Here is a 12,997-nt window from a genome sequence, read left to right as displayed (position 1 = left end):
AACACTTTTATTGCATTTCTAGATATATACATGTACAAAAAAGAAATACAATTAGAACATTTACATAACTTTATCATAAAGGGGGAGGAAAAAGCTACAATACACAGAGCAAACAGATTCACGTTTTTCTGGGGCCTGATTTAAATCCAGATTATGATATCTTCGCTTTGTACCTTTCTTCAGAAACAGTCTCACTCACTTGATTGGGACTACTTATGGAGTAAGGTGCTACTCAACATGACAACGGCTCTTAAATATTAGTAATGGGTGCCAGCCAGTCCATTTGACGCCCCAGTCTCTTCCCCCTTACAGTTTAGATTTGAATTGTTTGAATTTTCCCAAGCAAATGTAACACTGATGGCTTCAAGACTTCACTGTATACCACAAACATTCTCTTGTTTGAGGCTCATTTGTCCCCTACATAAATTCTAGCTAATGAACACATGCAAATACAGGCACAGGTGCTTCATATAATATTTAGTTCAAAGCAGTGACTTTCAGCTTGAGAAAAAAAAAAAGTTCTTGTCCACAGTTCTTCATCTAACTCCCTCATCCTCCATGTGGCAAACCTGTCCAGCAAGCAACATTTTCTTGCTAGGCAAAGAAAGCTTAGAAGTGTGTATCAATTTGTTTTTGCAAGGCTTTATTGTTTTATAAGTAATTTAAAATAATTTGTTACAATATACATTTAGTGTGCAAAAGACAAAAAGAGAAACCTTTCATTGTGAAGGGTGCAGAAGGATAGCTGGGAGCATCTGGGCAGGAAATCACCAAAATACAAATGTGAAATGTTAAAATATAATATTATTAAAAGGACATAAAAAAGGGGAAAAAGTTAACCAAACAGAAGATCTCTGAAATCACTAACTTCTGGAAAGGGGAGGGGAAAAAAAATAAAAAGTCTTGTATGAGTTCAAAGTACCAATAAATCACAATGTAGCAGAAAGCTGCTTAGAAACACATACTGTAGTTGGAATATTGTGCATACTTTTGGCATTGCCCTCTGTTCTCATTAGGACTAACACGGAGCACAAAGGACTTCAAAAGTAAGGGCCAAATTCTTCAGCTTTCAATCAAGTGAAACCAATGTAATCAATTAAGGACTGCAAAATTTGGCCTTAAATTTCTCTCTTCCTCCCTTTTTGTCCAAACCTAATATGGTCAATCAGAAACGGTTTTACAGGGAGGAGGGAAAACTTTTCAAACCCAATAAAAGGAAGTGTCATTTTGACTCCAAAATGTTGGCTCATACAGGAGTATTGAATAAAGGCGTCTATTCTCTCTTCAATATGCAGTTGTCCCAGAGGCAGAAGACAGTCCTATCTGTCTTCATATACAAACCAGAGTAAACATTGTTATTAATACCTTCATGTTAACAAATACAAAACACAATATATCAATACATTGTCTTACAAAAATAAGCATCTATTTACAAGGTAAATCTGTCACTATAACTTCAAATTTGTGTGTGTATGTGAATCACTAAAATGTTGCATTTGCCTTCCAGACAAATGTCCATTTATGGGTGTTAAGTCACATTTGAGAAGAGATGGCTGCATTAATTTTATTTATAGGACTAAAAATCTTTGAAAAGTTTGCCATGACCATTTTCAGTCCTCCAGCAGATAACACTACAACCTTAAAGAACAACATTAAAACAGAGTATTTAAATGACTAAAGTAAAGAGTCAATTGAAGAGAGGTCTTAATTTTTCAGTGTTTCCTGTGACCTGGTCAAAATTCTGGTGTGTTCACAATGATGAAAGAGATGGGGGGAGAGGAATGAATACTTCTTGGGACTGAGTTTGATCTTATTTACACTGGAATAGATCAAAATTCACTTTGTTCATTTCAATGGAGTTCCACTGGTGTAAAACTAGTATGAGATCAGAATCAGGCTCCTTGTGTAAAAAGGTTTAAGAAAATAATTCTATATTTTCTGTAAATAGTTTAACAGACTTACTGTTTCTTCAAATGAATGTGGCAATGAATTGCTTAAGGGTTGCATCACATGGGCTCCAAGTTTCCTAAAGGCAGGCAAACTTACAAAGCACCACAGAATTACATCACTACAGCAGTAGAGCTGTACCCTATGCAGTCTCACTGTGGAAGATAGAAAATAGCCATCTTGTGGTACACCAACACTCATCCTTCATCGATTAACCTATTAGCCTTTCATTCATTCTTTTAAATTAGGTGGGGTCAGGTTGGAGCATGTATCATTTTATGAGGCTCTCTTAAGCACTCTAGCCTAGATTACAACCAAATAGGTTAGGTTTGAATTTTATTTTTTTCTTTTTTAAAGATAATAAAATTTGCCAGCAACATTTGGCTTTTATTAGCACAAAATCTAAGACAAGGGGTAAACCCCCCCCCCAAAACCAAAAGCAATCCTGTTCCAAAAAGTAGCCCATTTTAAAAGTACTATTTCAATTGTACATTCTTAGGGCACATTCAAGTTGGTCTGTAAGGCTTGAGTAGGAGAATCAGCTTTTGCAGCATGAAAAGCAACAGCAGAGGAGTGTTCGACAAGGGTGTTTCCGCCTGTATTCCAAAGCTTTCCTCACCTGACATTTAGCCTCTCCTACATAGTCCTCAACCTTTTCCACGTTCAGTTGAATGATGTCGAAGGTGTCAGCCTGTTGCTCCACCAGTAGTGCCACCTGCAGAAAGAGCTCATGGACTTCCCTGATGCGAGTCTCCAACTTCATCAACTCTTTGTGTCGCGTCTCTATCTCATTCAATGCTGCACGAGCCCCTCTGACATCAGACAGGAGATTCTCGGAGAAAACGTCCCACTTGCCTTGCTCAATCATGTCCTCAATCTGGTTTCCGGAAACATCCTTGCCCATGATCTCCAGCTGTCTCTGGATCCGAATCTTGCAGTTCTCCCGCTGGTTCATCTCTGCCTCATTGTACTCAAACATGGCTTCCTGAAAGGCATGCATGAGGTCAACATAGTGATTCTTCGATACACGGGTTATGACAGACGTCGTGCCATATTTTGTTTCAGCATCTTCACTGAAGTCTCTCATTGTCTGGAGTTTCCTGTGGATGCCTTCTCCACGGGCCTTGATGTCTTTGGCGATGCTGTTAGTATCTCGTTTGATACTACTAAGACGGCGCATGGAGGTAAGAAAGCGGTTATTTTGTTTACCTAGCCGTTTGACGTCCTCTTTCAGGTGGAGGTTGTCTGTTCTGATACTCTGGACATCTTTGTAAAGAGCTGCGAGGGCATCATCAGTCTCGAACAGGAGGATTTCATGAGGTAAAATCTCATCATCCTCATTGTTAGGAAACTGTTGGTTATAAAGCCTAGCTAACTCATACAGTTCATATAACCGGTCTTTCATCCTGCCTGTAGGCAAAGAGAGTTGGGGAGAAGGGAAAAAACAAAAACAAAACAGAAAAATTAAAGAATGTATTAAAATGAAAAAAAAATTTTTTTTTAAAGTTTCACATTTAAAGTATCTTTGCATAAAACACACCACAGAATACCAGTTTCTCTTAAACTTCCCTACATCGCTTGACACAGGTCATTGGATTAGAGGTGCTAAAACACTGGCACTTGAGTCCCCTTGTGGTAGCAACAGGGCTCAGTAAATTCCCCCCACCCCTCCCACTTTTTTACTCATGCATTATTGAAAGCTGTGCATCCAAAAACCTGTCAATAGTTAAAATAAAAAAACATTGCCATGATTCTTGTAAACAAATAATTAAGGTTTAATAAGAAGCTTGCAGTCATTACTGCTGTGTGTAGAACAGCATAGATCTAATTGAAAAAAATCAAGATTCCTCTGCACCTAGATGCCTTCTAGACCCTAACCCTTTACTGAATCACTGACCCCAATGATCAGAAATTCTGCCTTTGCAGTTCCTGCCTCAGTGAAACCTGTCAACATGTTTGCAGAGTACAAACACATGCACAAAAAATGTAGCAGGGAAAGAACTGGTTACAAGGATTGATAGGGAAAGGTTCAGGCTGGGATTTTAGGAGAGGAGGGGCGCACCTAAGGGGATCCATGTCTGTTAAAGCCCAATTTTGGTGTCGTTCAGTGAGCGCTAAATGTGGAGCTGTCAAGGTTCCTTCCCCACTCTGAACTCTAGGGTACAGATGTGGGGACCTTTATGAAAACCCCCCTAAGCTTATTCTTACCAGTTTAGGTTAAAAACTTCCCCAAGGTACAAACTTTGCCTTGTCCTTGAACAGTATGCTGCCACCACCAAGCGTTTTAAACAAAGAACAGGGAAAGAGACCACTTCGAGAAGTCTTCCTCCAAAATATCCCCCCAAGCCCTACACCCCCTTTCCTGGGGAAGGCTTGATAATAATCCTCACCAATTGGTACAGGTGAACACAGACCCAAACCCTTGGATCTTAAGAACAATGAAAATCAATCAGGTTCTTAAAAGAAGAATTTTAGTTAAAGAAAAGGTAAAAGAATCACCTCTGTAAAATCGGGATGGTAAATACCTTACAGGGTAATCAGATTCAAAACATAGAGAATTCCTCTAGGCAAAACCTTAAGTTACAAAAGGACACAAAAACAGGAATATACATTCCCTCCAGCACAGCTTATTTTACCAGCCATTAAACAAAAGAAAATCTAATGTAGTTTCTAGTTAGATTACTTACTAACTTAACAGGAGTTGGAAGCCTTGCATTTCTGATCTGTTCCCGGCAAAAGCATCACCCAGACAGACAGAACCGTTTGTTCCTGCCCCCTCCAGATTTGCAAGTATCTTGTCCCCTCATTAGTCATTTTGGTCAGATGCCAGTGAGGTTACCTTAGCTTCTTAACCCTTTAAGAAAAACCCTCAGATGAAAGGGTTTTGCCTCTGGCCTGAAGGCATTTTACAGCACTATAGCATATAGTATATAGAAAGGTGGTTACCCTTCCCTTTATATTTATGACAGGAGCAGACGCAGAACCAACTCTTTATAGAGCTAAATAAAAACTAAAACTAAACATCAGATTATCCTAGTGGCACGCCTCTTCCATTATTGGAGCACTGTAAGTTTATTTTCAAAATCTTGGTACTTGAGACATAAAACTAAACTATCGACAGCAAATACAAGAGATCAAATTTACTAAAGCAAGGATTCTGTGGCACTGCAATTTAGAACCTGGAATTCCATGACAGGGCCGTTTAAATTAAAGAGAGTGATTACTGAATTAAATAAGAACATGAATAATGCAATAAGCATGCTGCCTCTAGTGTTCTATGTTTTGACACTAAACTGAATTTTAGTAATAAAATAAACTGCCTTACGTTTTCATTTTTCAAGTGCATGTCCACGCTAGCCTTTACAAAGATGTTAACTACCATGAATTAATTGACACTAAATTATTTCAAGGTTAAAAAAAAAAAAGCTTAGTGTAGACATGGCCAAAGGGTATAGGTGTGGACCCAGTGAAGACAATGGCAGTCAAAAATGCAGATTTATGATCTGTTGCATAGTTTTTAAAAGTTAAAGAACAAAAACAAAATCCTAATTGCAGCCCCCTCACACAGTAACTACCCTCTTTGACGCACATACCTTAAAGTTTTGTAGAACAGGCTTAGCAGGAATCTTGCTAGGGATTTTAAAGAGCTTTTAAGCCACAATTCTGCAAATGCTCATGCATACGCTTATTTTTATGAACATGAATAATCCCACTTAAAGACACTGGACACATGCAAGTGTTTGCAGGATTGAGGCCTTAGGGCTTGTCCTCAAGGCAAAATTTACCATTGGTACCAATAAAATTATAGTAGTATAGCCCCAGAGTAGACACACTTACCTTGGCATAATAGTGGCTTTTTGGTTTAGCTTTATTCCTTTCCAGGCAATAAAGCTAAAACAAAACCAAACCAAACCACCCAAACAAAAACCAAACCAAACCACATTCTTTACACCAGTATAAGGCTATGTCTACACTGGCAATTGAACGACAAAACTTTTGTCTTTCGGAGGTGTTTAACCACCCTCAAAGTCCTCCGCCCCCCAAAACCAAAAAACAACACAAAAGAAAGGGCAAAAGCTTTGCCGTGACAAGCACCAGTGCGAACAGCGCGTTGTTGGCAGGAGCGCTCTCTTGTCAACAATGCAAACGCCACTCATTGTGGGAGGAAGTTTTTTGTCAGCAGGAGAACTGACAAACAGCGCGACTTTTCTATACTACAGATAGCTAATAGCATCAAGCTGTTTGTGGTGATTTAAAAATACATACTACAGTAGCAGAAATGAGCTAAGGCACATAAATCTCTGTCATTTTTTGAGGCCAAAAAGGTTTTTAATTTGTTAACTTAAATGCAGTGTTGCATGAGACATCTCCCCACCACCACCACAGAGAAAAGAAAAAGATGGTTTGGGTCCTGTTAAGACAGAGAATTCAGTCTTCCACAAAAAGCTTGTGACAAATTAAGAACGGGGACCTAGCATGAGGTTTTGGTGCTGGAATATTTCTTGCCTCTTTCTGCTCTAAAAGCAGGCCCTGAGCACCTTCTCATGAAACAGAATGATTTACTCCTAACAATTTCAAAGAAGATATTTGTCTTCCTGTACTCATGGTAGGTTTTATAACCAAGTTTTACATGCCACCGTCAATAAAATGGAAGATGTGAAATAATATGAAATTATTTGGGCACTGTTGTGAAGCACTGAAGAGGCAGACTGTGGATTCAGCCACTCTAAAAGGATCAAACTGCCCATGAAGTACTACAGTAGTCTAAATCCAAGATAAAAATAATTGAAAATTAATTCCTTACTCTTAACAGTATCTGAAATTTTTTAAATTGCAAGAATACTTTTAGAGAATGTAAATTACGCTTCACCATGTGCACTCTTTGTTTGTGTGTTTCATCTAAACTGAATGAAATACAGAAAACAAACAGGATAGCTTAGATAGTTTTGCTTATAAATTAGTTTCCTTTTTCAATTCTCATGCACTAGTACAATGCTAAAGTGTTTGGGGATAGCCACCACAGGAGACTATTCAAAACAACAACAAACAAACAAAAACCCTACAGATAGCCACTGAAGTTAAAAATAAATACATAAAAAGTAAAACAAAAACAATTGTGTTAGAGAAATATAAATAGCTATACCACTTCTCTCTTTCATGAGAGCTAACCCCTAAAAGTGTGTGTCATAAATATAAAGGGAAGGGTAAACTCCTTTAAAATCCCTCCTGGCCAGAGGAAAAATCCTCTCACCTGTAAAGGGTTAAGAAGCTAAAGGTAACCTTGCTGGCACCTGACCAAAATGACCAATGAGGAGACAAGATACTTTCAAAAGCTGGGAGGAGGGAGAGAAACAAAGGGTCTGTGTCTGTCTATATGCTGCTTTTGCCGGGGATAGATCAGGAATGGAGTCTTAGAACTCTTAGTAAGTAATCTAGCTAGGTATGTGTTAGATTATGATTTCTTTAAATGGCTGAGAAAAGAACTATGCTGAATAGAATGACTATTTCTGTCTGTGTGTCTTTTTTGTAACTTAAGGTTTTGCCTAGAGGGATTCTCTATGTTTGAATCTAATTACCCTGTAAGGTATCTACCATCCTGATTTTACAGGGGTGATTCCTTTACTTCTATTTACTTCCATTTCTATTAAAAAAGTCTTCTTGTAAGAAAACTGAATGCTTTTTCATTGTTCTCAGATCTAAGGGTTTGGGTCTGTGGTCACCTATGCAACTTGGTGAGGATTTTTACCAAACCTTTCCCAGGAAGTGGGGTGCAAGGGTTGGGAGGATTTTGGGGGGGAAAGACGTATCCAAACTACGTTTCCCAGTAAACCCAGTTAGAGTTTGGTGGTGGCAGTGGATATTCCAAGGACAAAGGATAAAATTAATTTGTACCTTGGGGAAGTTTTAACCTAAGCTGGTAAAAGTAAGCTTAGGAGGTTTTCATGCAGGTCCCCACATCTGTACCCTAAAGTTCAGAGTGGGAGAGGAACCTTGACAATGTGTCTCTCTTTAAAGTTTAAACTCGTCCTCTTCATAGGCAGCCCATGAAAGAGAAACTACTTAAGTTTGCAAAAACAAAAGGAGTACTTGTGGCACCTTAGAGACTATGCTCAAATAAATTTGTTAGTCTCTAAGGTGCCACAAGTACTCCTTTTCTTTTTGCGGATACAGATTAAGACGGCTGCTACTCTGAAACCTGCTTAAGTTTGGTTCAAGATTTACATTTTGCAAGAACAGCTTATATAAAACCTAGGATCGAGGGAAGCATTTCCACCTCAAAAAACAAACAAGTCCAATTACAATTAAATTAAAATAAGCATCCTCCAGCAATATTGAAAATGCATCTATTGCAGCATGGAGGACCCAAAAATAAAAGTGTTGAAACAAACATTCAATTGATCTCATTGATTTTCATTGTCGAAACTGAGAGAACTTCAAGAAATACATACACAACCCTCCAACAACAAGTGACAAACACACACTTCTAGTGATTTTAAATATTAGTACATAGGTAAAGAAGTGTGGTTATAAATTGACAATGTTCCTTTAAGTCCATTCTACATCCTAAGGTGTGAAACTAGTGGTGAAGACTGTAGGGGAGATGTAGTCGGTCAAAATGACAGCTCCGCTGGATTTAAAAAAAAAAAAAAAAAAAGAGTTAGTTGGTACTTCTTAGGGGTGCAAAGATAACCCGACAAAACCCAAAGCTAAGCTGTCTGAGAGTGCAGACAGCCTGAAAGAGGTGAAAATGAATCACATTCATCTGAATCAAGTGTCATCACTGTAACCTAATTAACTATGCTGTCATTTTAGCAGAAACATTTCCAGTATGGTTTTATACTGAGGAGTCCAGTGATGCAAAAAATATTTTACTGCAGATCATCTAGCCCATACTCAGTTTCAAATGTCATAAATATATAGTGATGCTAGTTCGCTTTCACTAGATCTAAAATCAAAGCACTATTAATGGTAAGCTAATTCTCTGGGTGAGGTGCAAAGGTACTAAACCGGTGTCAGTTGAAAAGATTTCCCCATTTAAAATCCCTTAGCAGTAAATAAGAGGCAATTTGAAGCACAAGCACGGAGCACTGCTCCAACTTCAATGAACTAGCTTCACAACGCCCTTTTGGGACAAAGGAAGGGTCCTCACCATTTTATATCTCAGAAAGCTAATATGTGCACTCTCTCTACAAGAACACTGTTTTTGAAAGTTATTCACTTCACAACCATCAAATATGGCTCCAGCATTGCTATCAGAGTACCTTCAAGAAATGCTCCAAGAATTAATTCCTTTAACAAGAGCAAAGAGGATTATATAGCTAGACTTATTTATACTGAGATTCTCACATTTGTTTATAGCGTGGACCACAATTTTAGAGAGCCTGCCTTGCGGATCACCTCCCTCCCATTCACAGTCATCATGACACATCCCTGTAGTGACTAGAGAAGTTACTGTACTTACATTTAAAAAAAGAAGTCAAGCAAGGAGTGTATTTTTAGTAGTCTTTTCATACGATTTAGCAGTTGGACGTTAGAAAAGCCTGCACTATGGGACTAGCTAACTCTTTTCTGTCTCTCTCTTTCTGTCACACACAGAGAGCGTTTAATAAAGGTTGCAGTTCTGGTCCATACAGTGAGTGCTCCCCAAATTAGGTAAATAAGAGGAGAGCTAATCAAACCCAAATTCTAGACACAACAGAAGCGAAGAGAACTGGATATGTGTCTATATGCACAGGCTGATTATCAGAATTGTACAGCTCAACAATTAGTCTAGGGCAAGATTTTCAGTGCTTATTTAGGTGCCTAAAGATGCAGACAGGTTTCAGAGTAACAGCCGTGTTAGTCTGTATTTGCAAAAAGAAAAGGAGTACTTGTGGCACCTTAGAGACTAACCAATTTATTTGAGCATAAGCTTTCGTGAGCTACAGCTCACTTCATCGGATGCATACTGTGGAAAATACAGAAGATGTTTTTATCCACACAGACTAGGATTTGTGCTGGAAATGGCCCACCTTGATTATCATACACATTGTAAGGAGAGTGATCACTTTAGATAAGCTATCACCAGCAGAAGAGTGGGGTGGAGGGGAGAGAAAACCTTTTGTAGTGATAAACACCCATTTTTTCATGGTCTGTGTGTATAAAAACATCTTCTGTATTTTCCACAGTATGCATCCGATGAAGTGAGCTGTAGCTCACAAAAGCTTATGCTCAAATAAATTGGTTAGTCTCTAAGGTGCCACAAGTACTCCTTTTCTTTTTTTAAAGATGCAGATAGGTACTTCTGAAAAATCTCACTAGGCACCTAACTTCCCTAAATCTGATGTTCACATGCTGATTAAAACACCAACAACAAAACAAAACCCTACCCGGTGGTGGTCAAAGCCTCCTGTTACAGCCCAGTAACTAGTGTTATCAATTTAAGAAAAATATTTTACAAAAAGTTGAGTGTGAAAAGCAGCTGAGCAGGCAGGAGATATAGTTCATAATTCTACACTTATTGTAACGCCACAATCGACTGAAGACGACTTGGAATATCACATCAAAGTGGTTGATGTCAATTAACATGTAACATGAAACTATTGTACCAAAACTCCTTCCTGGCAAGCCTGTAGAATCCGGGTTAAAGCGCCATTGTCATGTTAACAATCTGTGAATATAGTTTTTTTTTTGTATGTTAAAGTTGTAAAACCAAGCATTAAAAAAAACTGGGAAATGCCAAGATGATGGTTGTCTGTGCAACCTTTGTTTGCGCCTCTCTTGTGTGATTCAGTCTTTAAATTATATGATCACATATTTCCTCCGCCCCCACACACCCCGTGCCCCTGCCACATTCACTGAACAGGATGGACAGTGCTCACCAAATGAGCAGCTATTCAATATTTTATATTCAATGTATGACCTCAGGTTTTATTTATTGCAAACCATTCGAGCCATGCACTGAGTATAGTATTAATTTCTGCATGGGCTTTGCCATGGTACTCACTGTAATATTTGAGTGTTCAAAAACATTAATAATTTATCTTTGGATAAATTACATCTGTGGGGAAGGGTGTTATTGCCCTTTTATAGATGGGGCTTTAAGGCACAGAGAGATTAAGGGCAAAACTGTCATTAGTCCACTAGTTTTGGGTGCCCAATTTGAGATGCCTAGGGCCTAATTTTTCGGAGAATTGCTTTTGTAGTACTTCACATATTTGAAGCACAGTTCCCACTGACTTCAGATGCAGCAGTGAGGTGTCCAGGTAGTGTGGTGAAAGGGGAACACCCTGACTTGCCTGAACATATAGGGGGTGAGGTATGGGAGGCAGACAGGCAGGATAGAGGATGTGTTCTGGGAACAGAGGGAGAAAGGGGCAAGCTCTGGGACGATGGGAGCAGAGGAAGGTAGACAGGAGGACTCACATGGGGAAGGAGTGGCAGGATCAGACTGGGTGATATGGGGCAACTGTCTGCAACCAATAGAACATACTCTTTCAGAATCTGGAATAGAACCCAGAATTCCTAGTCCCAACAGTTCTTTGTTGTCAATCAATAGCAGTAAAGTGGCAAAGAGTGTGTACTCCTCCTCTAGTGGCTTGCCCAAACAGAGCATAACAGCCTCTTAATGCTACCAGTTGACCCATTAACTCAAGCGGAAGAGGTCTGTTCTGTGGATCTATAGTGGATCTGCTGCTGATCCTCGAAATTGCAAAAAAAAAAAAAAAAAAAAACATATTCAAAGAACATTACGGTTGCAAAGTAAAGCATTCAAAAGTTAGGAAATGCTAAGATTGAGGTTGCCTGGATTCTGATCCTGCCTCTGCCATAGAGTTGCTCTGAGGTGCTGGGCAAATCTCTTAAACTAAACTTTGCGTGTGTAGCCACTAACTGTGTGTTCCACATTAACTTGTGCCCAACTTCACTCTCAGACATAGCCAAACCATGTTAGCGAAAACATTTAAAAAAATTCAACATGAGGCAGGCATTCGGCATGAAATTTCAGCCTGAATGGCTGTTTAGCTAATTATAAGCAACTGAAAGCAGGGTCTTAAAATGGACAGTATCGGGCAACCTTAACTATGGGTGGCGTAATTATAATTAAATAGCACTAGGGTATAAAATATTATTCTTTGACAAGTACAGGCAGTCGAAGTTGGTCCAGTAAAAGATATTACCTCATCCAACTGGTCTCTCTAGTATCCTGGGATCCGACAAAGCTACAGTCACACTACATACATAAGTATAGGCCTAAACATTCACCCTTTGAAATTAGTGGTAACAGTCCCATTGATTTCATTAAGCTCTACGTGAACAGGTGAGAGTATTTTGCACGCTATCATGAAGACTCACTTAGGAATATGCAGTATTGTCCAATGCTGTGATATTGTGAGGACCAAGCACAACGGGGGAAGAGATTCCAGAAGACTGGAAAAGGGCAAATATAATGCCAATCTATAAAAAGGGAAATAGGACAACCCAGGAAATTACAGACCAGTCAGGTTAACTTCTGTACCTGGAAAGATAATGGAGCAAATAATTAAGCAATCAATTTGCAAACATCTAGAAGATAATAAGGTGATAAGAAACAGTCAGCATGGATTTGTCAAAAACAAATCATGTCAAACCAACCCAATAACTTTCTTTGACAAGGCAACAAGCCTTGCAGATTGGGAGGCAGGGGGGGGGGGGGGGAGAGAAGATGTGGTATATCTTGACTTTAGTCAAGCTTTTGATGCTGTCTCGCATGACCTTCTCATAAACAAACTAGGAAAATACAACCTAGATGGAGCTACTATAAGGGCAGTGCAAAACTGGCTAGAAAATGTTCCCAGAGAGTAGTTATCAGTGGTTCACAGTCATGCTGGAAGGGCATAACAAGTGGGGTCCTGCAGGGATCAGTTCTGGGTTCGGTGCAAATGCAAAGTTCTCCATTTAGGAAGGAACAACCAGTTGCACACATACAAAATGGGAAAGGACTGCCTAGGAAGGAGTACCGTGGAAAGGGATCTGGGGGTCATAGTGGACCACAAGCTAAATATGAGTCAACAGTGTAACGCTGTTGCAAAAA

The 12,997-nt window shown here is 39.1% G+C and overlaps 1 protein-coding gene across 3 annotated transcripts in view; it reads right to left on the bottom strand.

Moving 5' to 3' along the window:
• The window catches only part of STX11 (syntaxin 11), a 28,161-nt gene continuing 15,164 nt past the window's right edge, over window positions 1-12,997 (bottom strand). For all 3 annotated transcript variants that reach the window (XM_077813158.1, XM_077813159.1, XM_077813161.1), the window contains one exon: window positions 1-3,357. In XM_077813158.1, the coding sequence (XP_077669284.1) occupies window positions 2,486-3,357 (872 nt within the window). In that variant the 3' untranslated portion in view covers window positions 1-2,485. The remainder of the gene's footprint in view (window positions 3,358-12,997) is intronic.

Source organism: Eretmochelys imbricata, chromosome 3 (genome assembly GCF_965152235.1).
Source record: "Eretmochelys imbricata isolate rEreImb1 chromosome 3, rEreImb1.hap1, whole genome shotgun sequence".
Taxonomy (NCBI): domain Eukaryota; kingdom Metazoa; phylum Chordata; order Testudines; family Cheloniidae; genus Eretmochelys; species Eretmochelys imbricata.
Note: the sequence above shows the minus strand (reverse complement) of the source record. Positions and strands in the feature narration are given on the sequence as shown.